The sequence below is a fragment of the Lepidochelys olivacea genome (assembly GCF_965140295.1).
Source record: "Lepidochelys olivacea isolate rLepOli2 genome assembly, chromosome: 1".
NCBI classification, from domain to species: Eukaryota; Metazoa; Chordata; order Testudines; family Cheloniidae; genus Lepidochelys; species Lepidochelys olivacea.
Window position 1 is genome coordinate 212012233 of NC_140411.1, and position 16580 is coordinate 212028812.

General features: G+C 45.8%; 1 protein-coding gene across 3 annotated transcripts in view; it reads right to left on the bottom strand.

The window, feature by feature from the left end:
* KPNA1 (karyopherin subunit alpha 1) overlaps positions 1 to 16580 on the bottom strand; it is a 154703-nt gene that overhangs the window by 94470 nt on the left and 43653 nt on the right. For all 3 annotated transcript variants that reach the window (XM_084619754.1, XM_084619755.1, XM_084619756.1), the window contains exon 5: positions 8973 to 9067. In XM_084619754.1, the coding sequence (XP_084475880.1) occupies positions 8973 to 9067 (95 nt within the window). The remainder of the gene's footprint in view (positions 1 to 8972; positions 9068 to 16580) is intronic.

Below are 16580 nucleotides of genomic sequence, written 5' to 3' on the forward strand. Positions count from 1 at the left end.
CCAACGACAGAGGAGGGGTCATCACTCTCTCATCTGGCCATGAAGATGAGAAGTTGGTCTGGCTGGTAATCTCCTCGACTTCAGCCTCTTGTTCCTCTCCTAACTCTTCAGGGAGCTCGGACATCCTCGACACAGCAGCCGAAGGAGGCGTCTCATGGGCTCTTGATAAGCCAGGCTAGAGCCACAGGAGGAACGGTGTCTACATGCCTGCCAAGAGTCCCAGTAAGGCCACTGAGAAGGTGGGAAGGGCCAAGGGTTGCCAACTCTCTAATTACACAAACCCAAAACACCCCTGCCACTCCCCCTTCCCCAAGGCCCCACTCCCCTCCTTCTGTCGCTCACTCTCCCCCACCCTCACCTCACTTTCACCATGCTGGGCCCAAGGGGCTTGGAGTGTTTGTAGGGGCGGGGGGTGCAGGCTCGGGGAGGGAGTTTGGGTGCAGGAGGGGGCTCTGGGCTGGGGTAGGGGTGCAGAAGGGGCTGCAGGGTGCAGGCTCCAGCCCGGAGGCGCCTACCTCAGGCGGCAGCACAACAGGGCTAAGGCAGGCTCCCTGCCTGCCCTGGCCCCATGCTGCTCCCACAAGTGTCGCCCCCGTAGGTCCCATTAGCCGCAGTTCCCAGCTAATGGGAGCTGCAGAGTCAGCACTCGGGGTGGGAATGGCTCAGTGGTTTGAGCATTGGCCTGCTAAACCCAGGGTTGTGAGTTCAATCCTTGAGGGGGCCATTTAGGGATCTAGGGCAAAAATTGGGGATTGGTCCTGCTTTGAGCAGGGGGTTGGACTTGATGATCTCCTGAGGTTCCTTCCAACCCTATGAAGCCCCCTGGCCTCCTCCAGAGGCCACAGGGATGTGCCAGCCACTTCCGGGAGAGCACAGGGCCAGGGCAGGCAGGGAGCCTGCCTTAGCCCCCCTGCACTGCTGGCCTTTTAGTACCTAAAATCTCCCAGTTCGGCTTCAGTAGCCTCCAGGAGATAGGGCCTGATTCCAGAAGACTCCCAGCAAAACTGGAAGGGTTGGCAACCCTAGAAGAGCCCCAGAGATTGGTATCATGGCAGCCCATACCAAGGAGGCTGGGGGTCAGAAGGGTGGTACAGCTGAGTTCCATGCTGGAAATGGGTAGTGTATGGTAGATGAGAGGAGCGGTGGGAGATTGTCCTCTTGTTCACTGTCTGACTCAGCACTCAAAAATGGGGGTGCATGGCATGATGTCACTGGCAAGTCTGGAGCTCTGGGTGGACTCGGCAGCAGGGCCCTCGTACCAAGCAGAGGTGAAACCAGTTTGTCAGATGCTGAAAGGTCTGTCACATGCTGGAAGTCCAACAGTGCTGCAGTCATCGGTACCGGTAGCGTTTGGCAGTACTGAGACATATGCAACGAAGGAGTTGGTGATGCCATCCTGATCGCATGGTCCGCTGGTGCCTGGCATGCTGACAACGGTACCGACATTGATGTCTGCACTGAAGGATGGATTCTTCCCTAGGATGGATTCTCTAGTTTTCTTTCACCCACGCAGTACTAATAATTCTTTGCCAGTGCCCGTCGGGTCCTTAGGTAGCCCAGCATGTTCTGTTAGGGTAGTACTGGGTGAGCTCTTGGTACCAGATTTAGATGACTTCAATGCTGTTGGTACCAATGATACCGAGGGAGCCAGAGATACTTTTCGGCTCGGTCAGGGCTCGCTGTGGGGACTCACAGGCCTTTTCATAGAGGCCTTGTGAGAGTGGCTCATGGTTGACACTTTAAGCTCACCTCCCTTAGATACAGAGGGTTGTGGTGAGGATTCTCACCATCCAGAATCTTAGCGCAGCTTCGAGTGTGGTTGGAGAGCCACTTCCATTAGGAGAACCTTGAATTTCAGTTCTCTATCCCTTCTGGATCTGGGTTTCAATTGTTGGCAAAAACCACACTTCTGTGGGATGTGGTTCTCTCTCAGGCAGCAGACGCACTGTGAATGTCAGTCAGTCACTGGGATAGATTCTTTGCAAATGAGTCACTTCTTGAAGCCCAGTGAACCAGGCATACCCTGTCCATGAAAGGGGGGAGGGCAAAGAAAAACAAAGTTTAACATAAAGGGTTTCTTTTAGCTATATAAATAAATAAAAGATAAAGGAGTGAAAACAGAAAAAGGAGCTCTAAAAGATTAAACAATTAACAATTCTATAGAAAGTAATGATCCACTAAGACAGCTAAAGCTCCATCTCTAGCCACGGGCAGTCGAGAAGCAACGGAGAAGGGTTCACATGGGCAACTCTGGTTAGCCTCATGGCAGACGACAAAGCGGGGGGGTGAGGGGGGAGAGCACACAGCACATGCACAGGTCAAATGGACACCGCTACCAAAATTCTCCAATCAGCAGCGGAGGGATGCAGATACACCTACAGCAGAGCATCCATAGGGACACTACTCAAGAAGAAGCAGTGTTTCCCATTAGAGTGGAGGCCACCGAGTGCAAGAGTATTGTGTGAAGAGATCATAATATATCACACCCTTCCATTTCACAGGAAAGAAACCCTGGCCTGTATTGAAGAACTCCACAGGCAGCATTTAACCTGCACACTGCACTGACAAAGTACCTGTTATTTTATGAATTTTGAAAGAACATTTATTCTACCCCACTTAATTAAACTATCATTAATCTGTGTAGATTTGGTATGGTTAGGCCTTCCTTTCCCTCTATTTTCTACTGGCCAGGAAAAAATTCTAGCTACAATGAACCAAAGTGAAAGTGAAAGGAATTCCCAAGGGATTGGCTTGTGACAAAGAGATTAACTTCTATTCTAAACCATAATCACATTTCCAAAACCAACTCAAGTTACAGATTTCCTACCTTTATCACCCTGGAAGTTATCTGTATTCAGGTCTAAATTTTTCATTCTGGATTGGCATAAAAGCGGTTACTAACCTACTCTGTAACTGTTGTTCTTCGAGATGTGTTGCACATGTCCATTCCACTTCAGGTGTGCACACATCCAGTTAACCAGAGACCGGTTTTTCCCCCATCAGTGATACCTTTCGGGATGGCGCATGCATACTCTGCTGCCTCATGCTGCTACACAATGGTATAACAGGTGGAGCCACCACAGACCCTGTCTCGCCAGGTCCTTCTTACTGGACACACACTGATATAGAGGTGAAAGAGGGTAGGTTGTGGAATGGACATGTGCAACACATCTCGAAGAGCAACAGCTACAGAACAGGTCAGTAACTGTGTTGTCTTCTTCATGTGATTGCACATGCCATTCCACTTCAGGTGACTCATAAGCAGTTCAATCCAGAGGTAGGTTTCAAAGTCTACCTGAACGAGAATTGAAGAACTACTCATCTGAACTTGGCAACATCTCTGGACTGCGAAGATATAGCATAGTGAGTTGTAAAGGTATGTACCGATGACCAAGTTGCAACTCTACTAATATCTGCTATAGGCACTTGGGCCAAAAAAAGCTCCAGAAGCTGCTCGAGATTTTGTAGCGGGCACTGCCACTCTGCTTGGAGGGGGTATATCAGCAATCTCAAAGCCCGTACGTAATGCAGGATGAAATCCTCTGAACTGAGACTGTAAAGCCTTTCATCTCGTCTGCAACGGTCACAAACAACTGCGATGAAGATCTGAAAGACCTCATTCTAAGTAAAAAGTCAACACTCTTCTAGCATCCAAGGTATGCAGTCTCTCCTCATCCTTATGAAAATGGGACTTAGGAAAGAAAGTTCGAAAAATATATGGCTTGATTGAGGTGGAATTACGATATTACTTTAGTCAGGCATTTCAGATGTGGATGAAAGTATAACTTTTCCTTATAAAAATCTGTGTAGAGAGGTTCAGCTACCAAAGCTTGTAACTCTGCCAGTCTTTCCACAGTGGTAATAGCTGCCAAAAATGCTACTTTCAAAGAGAGATGCAGCAAATAGCCATGGGTTCAAAGGGAGGACACATCAACTGACTTAGCACCACATTTAAGTCAGAAGAAGAAATGGGATCTATGATGTGGGGATATTACCTGACCAGACCCTTTAGGAATCAGACTAACAGAATTAGAAAATACTGAATAGCCTGCAATTGGAGGTGGAAAGTAAAAATAGCTGCCAGGTGAATTCTGATTAAACTAATCAACAGGCCTTGCTGTTTCAGGTGGAAAAAAACAGTCCAAAACATGTTGTCCAGAGGCCAGGACTTCTGAAACACCCTTCTGTTTTGATCATAAGGAGAATCATTTCCACTTCAACATATAAGCTTATCTAGCAGATGGCTGCTATTTAGGAGGGTGTTTTGCACATTCCCTGAACCCTCTGCCTACGGAGGCTTACCCATGGAGCATCCAGGCCATCAGATGGAGAGCAAGTACTCCTGCAGGTATTGTCACTGCATGACAAGCTCAAACTGACTTTAACCAGCCTGGCAACTTTTGAAATGAAGTGTGGCATGTTGAACCACATACATGCAGGAGGTCACGTGTCCCAGTAGTCTGAGGCAATTTTTTACTGTTGTAAACGGGTGAGTTTTTAGATCTATGGAAATGTTTAACATTGTCAGGAATCTGTCTTGAGATTAGGAATGCCCTGGCTACTGAAGAATCCAGGATTGCTCCTATAATTCTCTTCTCTGAACTGGGAAGAAGTCTGACTCATCCTCATTAATCAACAGATCCAGAACTCCGAAGAGGCAACAGATCCTGGATAGATCTCATAACAGCCAGTCATGTACTTGAGGAAATACTTGCACACCTTGTTTCCTTACCTCTGCCGTGCATTTTGTAAATACTTGCAGGGCAGCAGACAGGTCAAAACGTAGGACTGTAAATTGATAATAGATGTTGCTGATCAGAAGTCTTAGGAATTTCTGGAGGCTTGGATGGATTGCCACACAGAAACATGAGTCCTTCAAGTCAAGAGCAGTGTACCAGTCACTGGGATACAGGGAGGGGATGATGTTGGCCAGGGCTACCATGCAAAACCTTATTTCCTTTATACATTTGTTCAAATGTCCCATGGAGGATGGTCCGAGACCTCTTTTTGCCTTTGGAATCAGGAAGTAATAGGATTAAAAACCCTTCCCTCAGTGGGGGGGGGGGAGAGGGTGAGAACCTCTTCTAGAGCTCCCAACAGAGAAGAGACTGCATTTCTCAGAGGAGGACACCCTCATGACAATGGTCTCTAAAGAGGAATGGGAAAGGGGAGGAAGAGATGGAAATATACTGCAGGTATATCCCTATTCCACAGTACTTAAGACCCAACATCTATCGTAATATGGGAGCAAGCAAATAAGAAGCAGGATATTCTGTTGGAAAAAATACGGAAAGGAGAAACTTGAATGATGTGATCTGGTACTCTGTGCTTGACAAGACCATTCATCAGACAGTTTGGGTTTCCCAGATTGTCTGGAAGAATTTGCCAAAGAAGAAAACTGATAAGGAATTGGAGGACTGGGCCAAAAGAAATCTGATGAGGTTCAATAAGGGTAAGTGCAGGGTCCTGCACTTAGGACGGAAGAACCCAATGCACAGCTACAGACTAGGGACCGAATGGCTAGGCAGCAGTTCTGCGGAAAAGGACCTAGGGGTGACAGTGGACGACAAGCTGGATATGAGTCAGCAGTGTGCCCTTGTTGCCAAGAAGGCCAATGGCATTTTGGGATGTATAAGTTGGGGCATTGCGAGCAGATCGAGGGACGTGATCGTCCCCCTCTATTCGACATTGGTGAGGCCTCATCTGGAGTACTGTGTCCAGTTTGGGGCCCCACACTACAAGAAGGATGTGGATAAATTGGAGAGAGTCCAGCGAAGGGCAACAAAAATGATTAGGGGTCTGGAACACATGACTTATGAGGAGAGGCTGAGGGAACTGGGATTGTTTAGTCTGCAGAAGAGAAGAATGAGGGGGGATTGGATAGCTGCTTTCAACTACCTGAGAGGTGGTTCCAGAGAGGATGGTTCTAGACTATTCTCAGTGGTAGAAGAGGACAGGACAAGGAGTAATGGTCTCAAGTTGCAGTGGGGGAGGTTTAGGCTGGATATTAGGAAAAACTTTTTCACTAGGAGGGTGGTGAAACACTGGAATGCGTTACCTAGGGAGGTGGTAGAATCTCCTTCCTTAGAAGTTTTTAAGGTCAGGCTTGACAAAGCCCTGGCTGGGATGATTTAATTGGGGATTGGTCCTGCTTTGAGCAGAGGGTTGGACTAGATGACCTCCTGAGGTCCCTTCCAACCCTGATATTCTATGATTCTATGATTCTCCCGTGGTTCTTTCCTTGTTTTCTAGATTGGTCAGGCTGTCTCAGTGGGAAAGGCAGGTATCTGTAGAAATGTAGAAACTGAGGGTGGAAATGCTTTCTTTTAGGGAATGGTGTGTAAATTCCCAATAATTTCAATGTGGTCCTCAAATTTTTAAACTGTGGAGCATCTCATCCAGCTTCTACAAGAATGTAGGACCTTCGGAGGGGAGAGCCTGTATCCTCTCCTGGACCTCCTATGGAAAACCCAAGGATTGAAGCCATAAACATCTGTGCATAGATACTGCAGATGCCATGGCTTTAGCCACTGAATCTGCCCTGTCTAACGATGCTTGCAGAGAGATCCGAGCCACCCACTTGCCCTTAGTCTAACAGAGCCTGGAATTCCTGTCTCGCACCCTTTGACAACCTGAGAACTTTTGTATATTATCTCAGAGTGAGAAGTCATATTTGGCCAACAATGCTTGTTGGTTAGCAGTGTGAAACTGTAGACCAGATGTGGGATACATTTTCCTACCAAATATGTCAAATTTATTTGCATCTTTGTCCTTTGGGGTAAAAGAGGGACAACTTTGACACACTCATTTACTGCCAAGACACCACAGAACCTGACAAGGGATGCTCATAGTCTTGAGAAAGGACATAGTACTTTCTTTCTGTTCTCTTGACTGTTGGAGACAGCAACAGAGATATGCCATAAAGATCTTGTAGGCTCCAGGATGGCCTCGTTGACAGGGAGAGAGACTCTAGAATACCCTGCTAATTCCAGAATGTCTACAAGTCCATGAGGACTCTCCTGGACTACCTCAACAGGGATATCAAGAGAGGTAACTACTCTCTTGAAAAGGTCCTGCTAAGCCCTGTAGTCATCTTAGACCATGATGTATCTCCAGGAGCAACAATCTCATCAGGCAATGACAAAAGAGAAATGCAAAGGAGGCTTAGGCTGATCCTCCTGCACTGTAGTGAGTGGATGTTCCATAGCTCAGAGGCTTAGTGTGTTTTGCTCAGTACCGAAGATATACTCCTGGACCTCATCACATGAGTTAGCATTCCACCTGGCAGTAGATCTAAAAGGGGAAGATCTGGAAGCAGGAGGCATGCCCCAAGGGTTCTAATAGGGCCATGGGTACGGCATAGGACCCCAGCCATGAGTGCTCCAAGGTTCCCTTAATCTGGACTGTCTTGGGACATGCAATGGGCACCAGTAACGAAACAACCTCAGTGAAGAAGGGGAGTGTCATCGTCTGTCTCAGAAGGGAAGGGCACAAGAATTTAACTCTGACTCTGAGGATGACCCTGAGGCAGCTGACCACGGTGATGCGCTGCATCAAGCAGTGCCAACGTCTACGGGTGCCATTCCTGATATAGCAGTAACAGTACCAGGGTAGGTTCACACCTGAACGGCACTGGTTGAGAAAACGCTGGACACCCAATGTACTAAGGACTGACCACAAACCTGAGGTAAGTCCATCCCCAGGGCCTGAAGATAGCTCACCTGGTACCAAAGTATCTCCCACACCACTGGGCAGTCTGATACTGAAAGGCAGAGTAGATCTTGCGCTGCTGCATAGGCCTCCAGCATCATCGGTACCAAGAGGCTTTTTTGCTGCTGATGATGATGTTGCACAAAAGTAGTCGAAGAGGCTGGTACCAGAGAGCATCTCTTGCCAGAGGACATACTCCCTGTCCTCCTGAGTACTTACCAAGGACTTCAATCATCTAGTGGAGCTAAGTCTCAGCTCCTTGGGTGATTCCAATCTCTTGTGCTTCTTTGTCACCAGGGAAGGGGATTGGTACAGGCGTTCCAAGGCAATGTCAGGTGGGGCAATTCTCAACTTACGCCGAAGTACTCGGTGCATGCCCCAAGAGGGAAGACTCAGAAGGCTGACACAGGGAGGCCCTCAAAGATGTGGTGTAATCTTGCCTCTGTCTTTGTTCATCCAGGGCTTAAAGTCTCTGCAAATTTGGCAGCAGTCTCTAAATGAGGGTCGCTCACCAGCTTCAACTTTTTGCAGACAGCACAAGGTTTAAACACTGGAGACCAAGGCATATCTTGGTACTGGGCTCTGGCACCCCGTAACAATAATGAACCAATGCCAAAAGAAAATAAAGAAAAAAAATTAAATTTATATTAATTTAACTAACAAGTACAATTAACTATTTACAGAAAGGTAAGACACTCCATGTAAGGGACAAAAACTTGCGGAAGCAATCTGACCTGACATGCTCCAACTACTGATCACAGGTGGCAAGAAGGAACTCAGGAGGATCTAGGATGGCTCTGCACTGTATACGATTATGCAGCAACACAAGGCAGCAGACGATGCATGCATCACCTTGACAGGTCATGCCAAAGAAACTCTGGTGCACTGGGCATGCACATACCTGAAGTGGAATGGACATGTGTAATCACATGAAGGACAAACAAGACAATGTGGGATAGTTCATTGGTATTTCACCTTTCCAGGCTGATATTCAAATCCTGCTTCTGACATAGAAAAAAGTCAATGTTGTGGTCCCATCCTAGCCACCATACTATGATATGACGTACTCAGCTTCTTCTCAGAGGTCGAAAACTGAAATCGCAGGAGTCCTTTGAGTTAAGATTCAGTTTCATTGTCATAACCTGGGAGGAAGGTGGTAGCTTGCTTAATGTGTACCTGCTTTAGCTACTAACATCCCGACATTAATTTTCATGATCACCAACTCCATTCATAAAATAGAGGGGGGGGAAAATATTGTGCACCTGTAATGTACAATTTTCTTTTCGTTTGAGGAACTCCACAAACCTGGCCACCACTCCTGGTGTGCTGATCACTTCATCTATTGGTGGATTAGGCTCTGTTTAAAATAGAATGTGAAATTAAGTACAAGAATCTCTTTGCACGGAAATTCCCAAGTGACTACATCAAAATCCCATTATGCTAATTTTTCTCTTGGTCAAACAAAATTACATTTTATACCAACATTACTTTGCCCATAACAAGGACAAGGAAAATGGATTCCAGCCATAGAACGTGGATTCCAGCACCATGATTCTGGGGATGAGTGGGGGAGAACGAACACACACACACACACACACACACACGAAAAGAAGCTGATTCATAAAACCAACAGGCTCATTTATGAAAAAGAAAGACTACTATCTCTGCAGAGTCATTTTGACACAGGTGCACGTGGAGCAGCTGTCTTACAATTTTCCAAAAAGCAGCATGTTTGGGCCACACAAGCAACGCCTAGGTCCGAAGGTTTGTTGTTCGTTGTTGTGAGTATAAAACAGCCCAAACCATCTCCTCTTCATTTAATAGTCATAGATTATAGGCCACAAGGGACCATTACAATCAATGAGTTTGACTTCCTGAATAATAGAGGCCATAAAACTTCCCACAGGAATTTCTGCGTCAAGAGCATAACTTCTTTTTGCCCTTTAGTTTATCTTTTAGTAAAGATCTGGTCTTTTGATTTAAAGACTTCAAGTGATTCAAGATATCCACCACACCCATAAGAAAGTTGTTCCAACGTTTGATTACCCTCATTTGAAATGTTGCACCTTATTTCTAGACTAAATTTCTAGACTTTCACTAGGAGGGTGGTGAAACACTGGAATGCGTTATCTAGGGAGGTGGTGGAATCTCCTTCCTTAGAAGTTTTTAAGGTCAGGCTTGACAAAGCCCTGGCTGGGATGATTTAATTGGGGATCGGTCCTGCTTTGAGCAGGGGGTTGGACTAGATGACCTCCTGAGGTCCCTTCCAACCCTGATATTCTAGGATATGATTCTATTATACATTTGTCTAGCTTTAGTTTTCAACCATTAGAGCTCATTCATTTAGCAGAAAATGCATAAAGAGCCATCTACTTGAAAAATCTCTTCTCCATGAGGCACTTTTAGCCCATAGTCAAGTCAATAACTCTCTCTTGGATAAACTAAAATAGACCAAGTTTCTTAAGTCTCTCACGATAAGGCAGGTATTCCAGATCACAAATCATTCCTGTAGCACCTTCTGAATCTTTTCCAATTTTTCAACATCCATTTCAAAGTGTTGACACCAGAAGCAGACAGACTATTCTATAGCAATAGTCTACCAACATGTACAGAGGTAATAACACTTCCCTACTTCTACTTGACATTCTACTTCTTACATATCCAAGAATCATGTTTGCCCTCGTAGATACAGTATAATAACAGCTCATGTTCAACTGGTTATCTACCATTATCCCCAAGTCCTTTTCAGTGTCACTGTATTCCAGGATACCACCTCCCATCTTCTAAGGGTGATCTCCATTCTTTATTCCCAGATTCTTTTGGCAGTGCTTAAATGCATGTTGTTCAAATCAGCCCACTTTACCAAGTGATCTAAATTGGTGCGTAGAACTAATCTGTCCCTATCATATACCATTCCATCAGTTTTTGTCATGTACAAATTTAACCAGCAATGATTTTTTTTCTTCCAAATCATTGATAAAAAGATATTGAATAGCACTGCATAAAAATGTATCCCTGGGGCATCCCTCTAGAAATAGCCACATAGGATGATTATTCCCATTCTACAATTTCTTTGAAATCTATTAGTTAACCACTTTTTAAATCTATTTAATATAGGCTACACTGAGCTTTCATAATTTATTTTTTTAAATTAGAATGTCATGTGGAACAATGTCAAATGCTATACCAAAAGGTATGTATATTATGTCAGTTACCTTTATCAACCAGATTTATAATCTTATTAAAAAAGTTTGTTTGACAAAACCTTTTTTCATAATATCAATCAATCTAGTTTTAATGATGTTACCATACCTCCCTGGTATAGAATGCACTGACCGAATTCCATATCAGCCTTTCCATGATTTTTCCCCAGATCATAGTTACTGAGTTCATCCTTTTTACCCTTTTGAAATATTGTACAATGTTATCTCTTTCAAGTCCTCTGGAACTATAACAAGACTATAACAGGGTTCAAAAAAGAACTAGATAAATTCAGAAAGAATAGGTCCATCAATGGCTATTAGCTACGATGGACAGGAATGATGTCCCTAGCCTGTTTGCCATATGCTGGGAATGGGTGATAGGCAATAGATCACTTGATTATCTGTTCATTCCCTCTAGGGCACCTGGCACTAGCCACTGTTGGAAGGCAGGACACTGGGCTAGGTGGACCTTTGTCTGACCCAGTATGGCCGTCCTTATGTTCATATAACTTTCCCAGTACTCTAAAATTTGTTTAAAAACAACATTAGTGGTTCAGTGAACTTCTCAGCCAATTTTTTAAATATTCTTTGCTGCAAGCTCTCCAATTCTGTTGATTCAGAGATGTTTGACTTTAGCAGTTGCTGTTCAGCATCCTCCCTAGTTACTGATGGAACAGAAAAGTTCAATGAATACTTCTGCCTTTTCTGTATCATTGACTGTTGACAATTTCCACCTACTTGAAGCTCCAAAACAGGATTCCAAAGAAGGTGGGCTCTGTGGATCTCTAATGGTAATAGCCATCAGATCCACTGTAAGTAATCCTTCTCTATGTCCCTTAAGAAATGTCTGTCATTCCCCCTCTCTGGGAGACTAATTAAAAGAATGAACCCCAGGAGGAGGGGCAAGTAGTGCTGAATGTTTCAGGACTGCTCTCTCAAAACAGATATCCAGCTAATGCAAATCAAGAGAATAAACCTCTGACTCCATTTTACAGAGTGGAGGGTCACTTCCTGCAGACTTTTGAATCTGAGCCCTCCAATCTGATGAAGCATATACTCTGACTAGAGAAGAATGCAGAGAAGTGTTGGGAGACTGGACAATTCAGAACAGATGATGATTTATTACTCTAACCCCTGAGAGAAGAACTAGAGCAGTCTCATTTGGATTTACAGCCAGAGCCAATTTGGCACATGCCAAAGCCTCTAAGTGAAAAAAAGACATCAAAGCTGAGAGTACACTCTATGCTGAAAACCAACAGAACTATAATCAAAACCAGCACTTCAATTCTTGTGCCAAGTTCAGACTTTCCCAATAGTTACAAAACATCCCCAAAACCTGTGTTGTCTATGGTATCTCTTAGACAGCTCCATCAGTGACCGCTACCTAGTCTATTGAAGAAATGTAAGAAGTGACATCATTATGGACTATAATTGAGGAGAAAATATCTGAGACTTGAGGGATCTTTAATCTACCTGACAAAGGCATAACAAGAATCAATGGTTAGACCTTAAAGCTTGGCAAACTCAAACCGGGAAGAAGGTGCAGATTAAGTGAAACCATTTACAATTCTCTATTTGAAATATTTAAATCAAGAAAATATGTCTTTCTAAAAAGACAGGCTCTAATTCAACTAGAGGACATTGAGTTTAACACAGAAATTACAAAGTGAAATTATATGGCCTATGTTATACAAGAGGTCAATCTAGATTGCAACAGACTATCACAATAGTTCCCTCTTCTCCTAAAAACTTATGATTTAGGATATCCATACGGCCCCCAAAACCACCATAAGTGAATATTGTAATTAAATGTTATTGTTTCACTTTTTATCTTGCCTCCCCAACTACCTCTATTTCTTTGTCTTATTCACTTGTTCTCTATCTAAGACCTGGTCTACACTACAGGGTTAGGTCGATTTTAAAGTGAATGTGTCCACGCAACCAACCCCGTTCCATCGACTGGTCTCCATATTGGAAGAGAAGATTGAAGGTCTGGAGCAACAGATAACGACCCTGTGTTGCATACGAGAAACTGAGGATTTTCTGGACAAAAGTCAGGATATGCTTCTACAGGCACAAAGCTCTAAAGATTTAGAGCAGGTTGCACAGCGGAGCCAAGAGGCCAGTGAAGAAGCTTGGCAACATGTGACCTCCAGAAGAAGAAGGGGGAATGTCCGGGTTCCAGCAACATGGATACAAGTAACTAACCGCTTTCATGTTCTCTCCACAAGTACCTTTGCGGAGAGTGGACCAGATGATATGTCTGGGGGGAGAAAGCAGAAGGAGACTCCGCTGGTTGGAAGGCATGAGATGCACTGTCCTGAGATGGGGGGTCCCACGACCACCACTCCCAAGAGAAGGAGGAGGGTGGTGGTGGTTGGGGACTCTCTCCTCCGGGGGACTGAGTCATCTATCTGCCGCCCTGACCGGGAAAACCAAGAAGTCTGCTGCTTGCCAGGGGCTAAGATTCGCGATGTGACGGAGAGACTGCAGAGACTCATCAAGCCCTCGGATCGCTACCCCTTCCTGCTTCTCCATGTGGGCACCAATGATACTGCCAAGAATGACCTTGAGCGGATCACTGCAGACTATGTGGCTCTGGGAAGAAGGATAAAGGAGTGAGGCGCAAGTGGTGTTCTCGTCCATCCTCCCCGTGGAAGGAAAAGGCCGGGGCAGGGACCGTCGAATCGTGGAAGTCAACGAATGGCTACGCAGGTGGTGTCGGAGAGAAGGCTTTGGATTCTTTGACCATGGGATGGTCTTCCATGAAGGAGGAGTGCTGGGCAAAGACGGGCTCCATCTTACGAAGAGAGGGAAGAGCATCTTTGCAAGCAGGCTGGCTAACCTAGTGAGGAGGGCTTTAAACTAGGTTCACCGGGGGAAGGAGACCAAAGCCCCGAGGTAAGTGGGAAAGCGGGATACTGGGTGGAAGCACAGGCAGGAACGTCTGGGAGGGGAGGGCTCCTGCCTCATACTGAGAATGAGGAGCGATCAGCAAGTTATATCAAGTGCTTATATACGAATGCACAAAGCCTTGGAAACAAGCAGGGAGAACTGGAGGTCCTGGTGATGTCAAGGAATTATGACGTGATTGGAATAACAGAGACTTGGTGGGATAACTCACATGACTGGAGTACTGTCATGGATGGTTATAAACTGTTCAGGAAGGACAGGCAGGGCAGAAAAGGTGGGGGAGTAGCACTGTATGTAAGGGAGCAGTATGACTGCTCAGAGCTCCGGTACAAAACTGCAGAAAAACCTGAGTGTCTCTGGATTAAGTTTAGAAGTGTGAGCAACAAGAGTGATGTAGTGGTGGGAGTCTGCTATAGACCACCGGACCAGGGGGATGAGGTGGAGGAGGCTTTCTTCCGGCAACTCGCAGAAGCTACTAGATCGCACGCCCTGGTTCTCATGGTTGACTTTAATCTTCCTGATATCTGCTGGGAGAGCAATACAGCGGTGCATAGACAATCCAGGAAGTTTTTGGAAAGCGTAGGGGACAACTTCCTGGTGCAAGTGCTAGAGGAGCCAACTAGGAGGGGAGCTTTTCTTGACCTGCTGCTCACAAACTGGGAAGAATTAGTGGGGGAAGCAAAAGTGGATGGGGATCTGGGAGGCAGTGACCATGAGTTGGTTGAGTTCAGGATCCTGACACAGGGAAGAAAGGTAAGCAGCAGGATATGGACCCTGGACTTCAGGAAAGCAGACTTCGACTCCCTCAGGGAACGGATGGGTAGGATCCCCTGGGGGACTAACATGAAGGGGAAAGGAGTCCAGGAGAGCTGGCTGTATTTCAAGGAATCCCTGTTGAGGTTACAGAAACAAACCATCCCGATGAGTCGAAAGAATAGTAAATATGGCAGGCGACCAGCTTGGCTTAACGCTGAAATCCTAGCAGATCTTAAACATAAAAAAGAAGCTCACAAGAAGTGGAAAGTTGGACATATGACCAGGGAAGAGTATAAAAATATTGCTCGGGCATGTAGAAATGAAATCAGGAGGGCCAAATCGCACCTGGAGCTGCAGCTAGCAAGAGATGTTAAGAGTAACAAGAAGGGTTTCTTCAGGTATGATGGCAACAAGAAGAAAGCCAAGGAAAGCGTGGGCCCCTTAATGAATGAGGGAGGCAACCTAGTAACAGAGGATGTGGAAAAAGCTAATGTGCTCAATGCTTTTTTTTGCTTCTGTCTTCACTAACAAGGACAGCTCCCAGACTGCTGCGCTGGGCATCAGAACATGGGGAATAGATGGCCAGCCCTCTGTGGAGAAAGAGGTGGTTAGGCACTATTTAGAAAAGCTGGACGTGCACAAGTCCATGGGGCCGGACGAGTTGCATCCGAGAGTGCTAAAGGAATTGGCGGCTGTGATTGCAGAGCCATTGGCCATTATCTTTGAAAACTCGTGGCGAACGGGGGAAGTCCCGGATGACTGGAAAAAGGCTAATGTAGTGCCAATCTTTAAAAAAGGGAAGAAGGAGGATCCTGGGAACTACAGGCCAGTCAGTCTCACCTCAGTCCCCGGAAAAATCATGGAATCAATCCTGAAGCACTTACATGAGAGGAAAGTGATCAGGAACAGTCAGCATGGATTCACCAAGGGAAGGTCATGCCTCACTAATCTAATCGCCTTCTAATGATGAGATTACTGGTTCTGTGGATGAAGGGAAAGCAGTGGATGTATTGTTTCTTGACTTTAGCAAAGCTTTTGACACGGTCTCCCACAGTATTCTTGTCAGCAAGTTAAAGAAGTACGGGCTGGATGAATGCACTATAAGGTGGGTAGAAAGTTGGCTAGATTGTTGGGCTCAACGGGTAGTGATCAATGGCTCCATGTCTAGTTGGCAGCCGGTGTCAAGTGGAGTGCCCCAGGGGTCGGTCCTGGGGCCGGTTTTGTTCAATAGCTTCATTAATGATCTGGAGGATGGTGTGGATTGCACTCTCAGCAAATTTGCGGATGATACTAAACTAGGAGGAGTGGTAGATACGGTGGCAGGTAGGGATAGGATACAGAGGGAGCTAGACAAATTGGAGGATTGGGCCAAAAGAAATCTGATGAGGTTCAATAAGGATAAGTGCAGGGTCCTGCACTTAGGACGGAAGAACCCAATGCATAGCTACAGACTAGGGACCGAATGGCTAGGCAGCAGTTCTGCGGAAAAGGACCTAGGGGTGACAGTGGACGACAAGCTGGATATGAGTCAGCAGTGTGCCCTTGTTGCCAAGAAGGCCAATGGCATTTTGGGATGTATAAGTCAGGGCATAGCGAGCAGATCGAGGGACGTGATTGTTCCCCTCTATTCGACATTGGTGAGGCCTCATCTGGAGTACTGTGTCTAGTTTGGGGCCCCACACTACAAGAAGGATGTGGATAAATTGGAGAGAGTCCAGCGAAGGGCAACAAAAATGATTAGGGGTCTAGAACACATGACTTATGAGGAGAGGCTGAGGGAACTGGGATTGTTTAGTCTGCAGAAGAGAAGAATGAGAGGGGATTTGTTAGCTGCTTTCAACTACCTGAGAGGTGGTTCCAGAGAGGATGGTTCTAGACTATTCTCAGTGGTAGAAGAGGACAGGACAAGGAGTAATGGTCTCAAGTTGCAGTGGGGGAGGTTTAGGTTGGATATTAGGAAAAACTTCTTCACTAGGAGGGTGGTGAAACACTGGAATG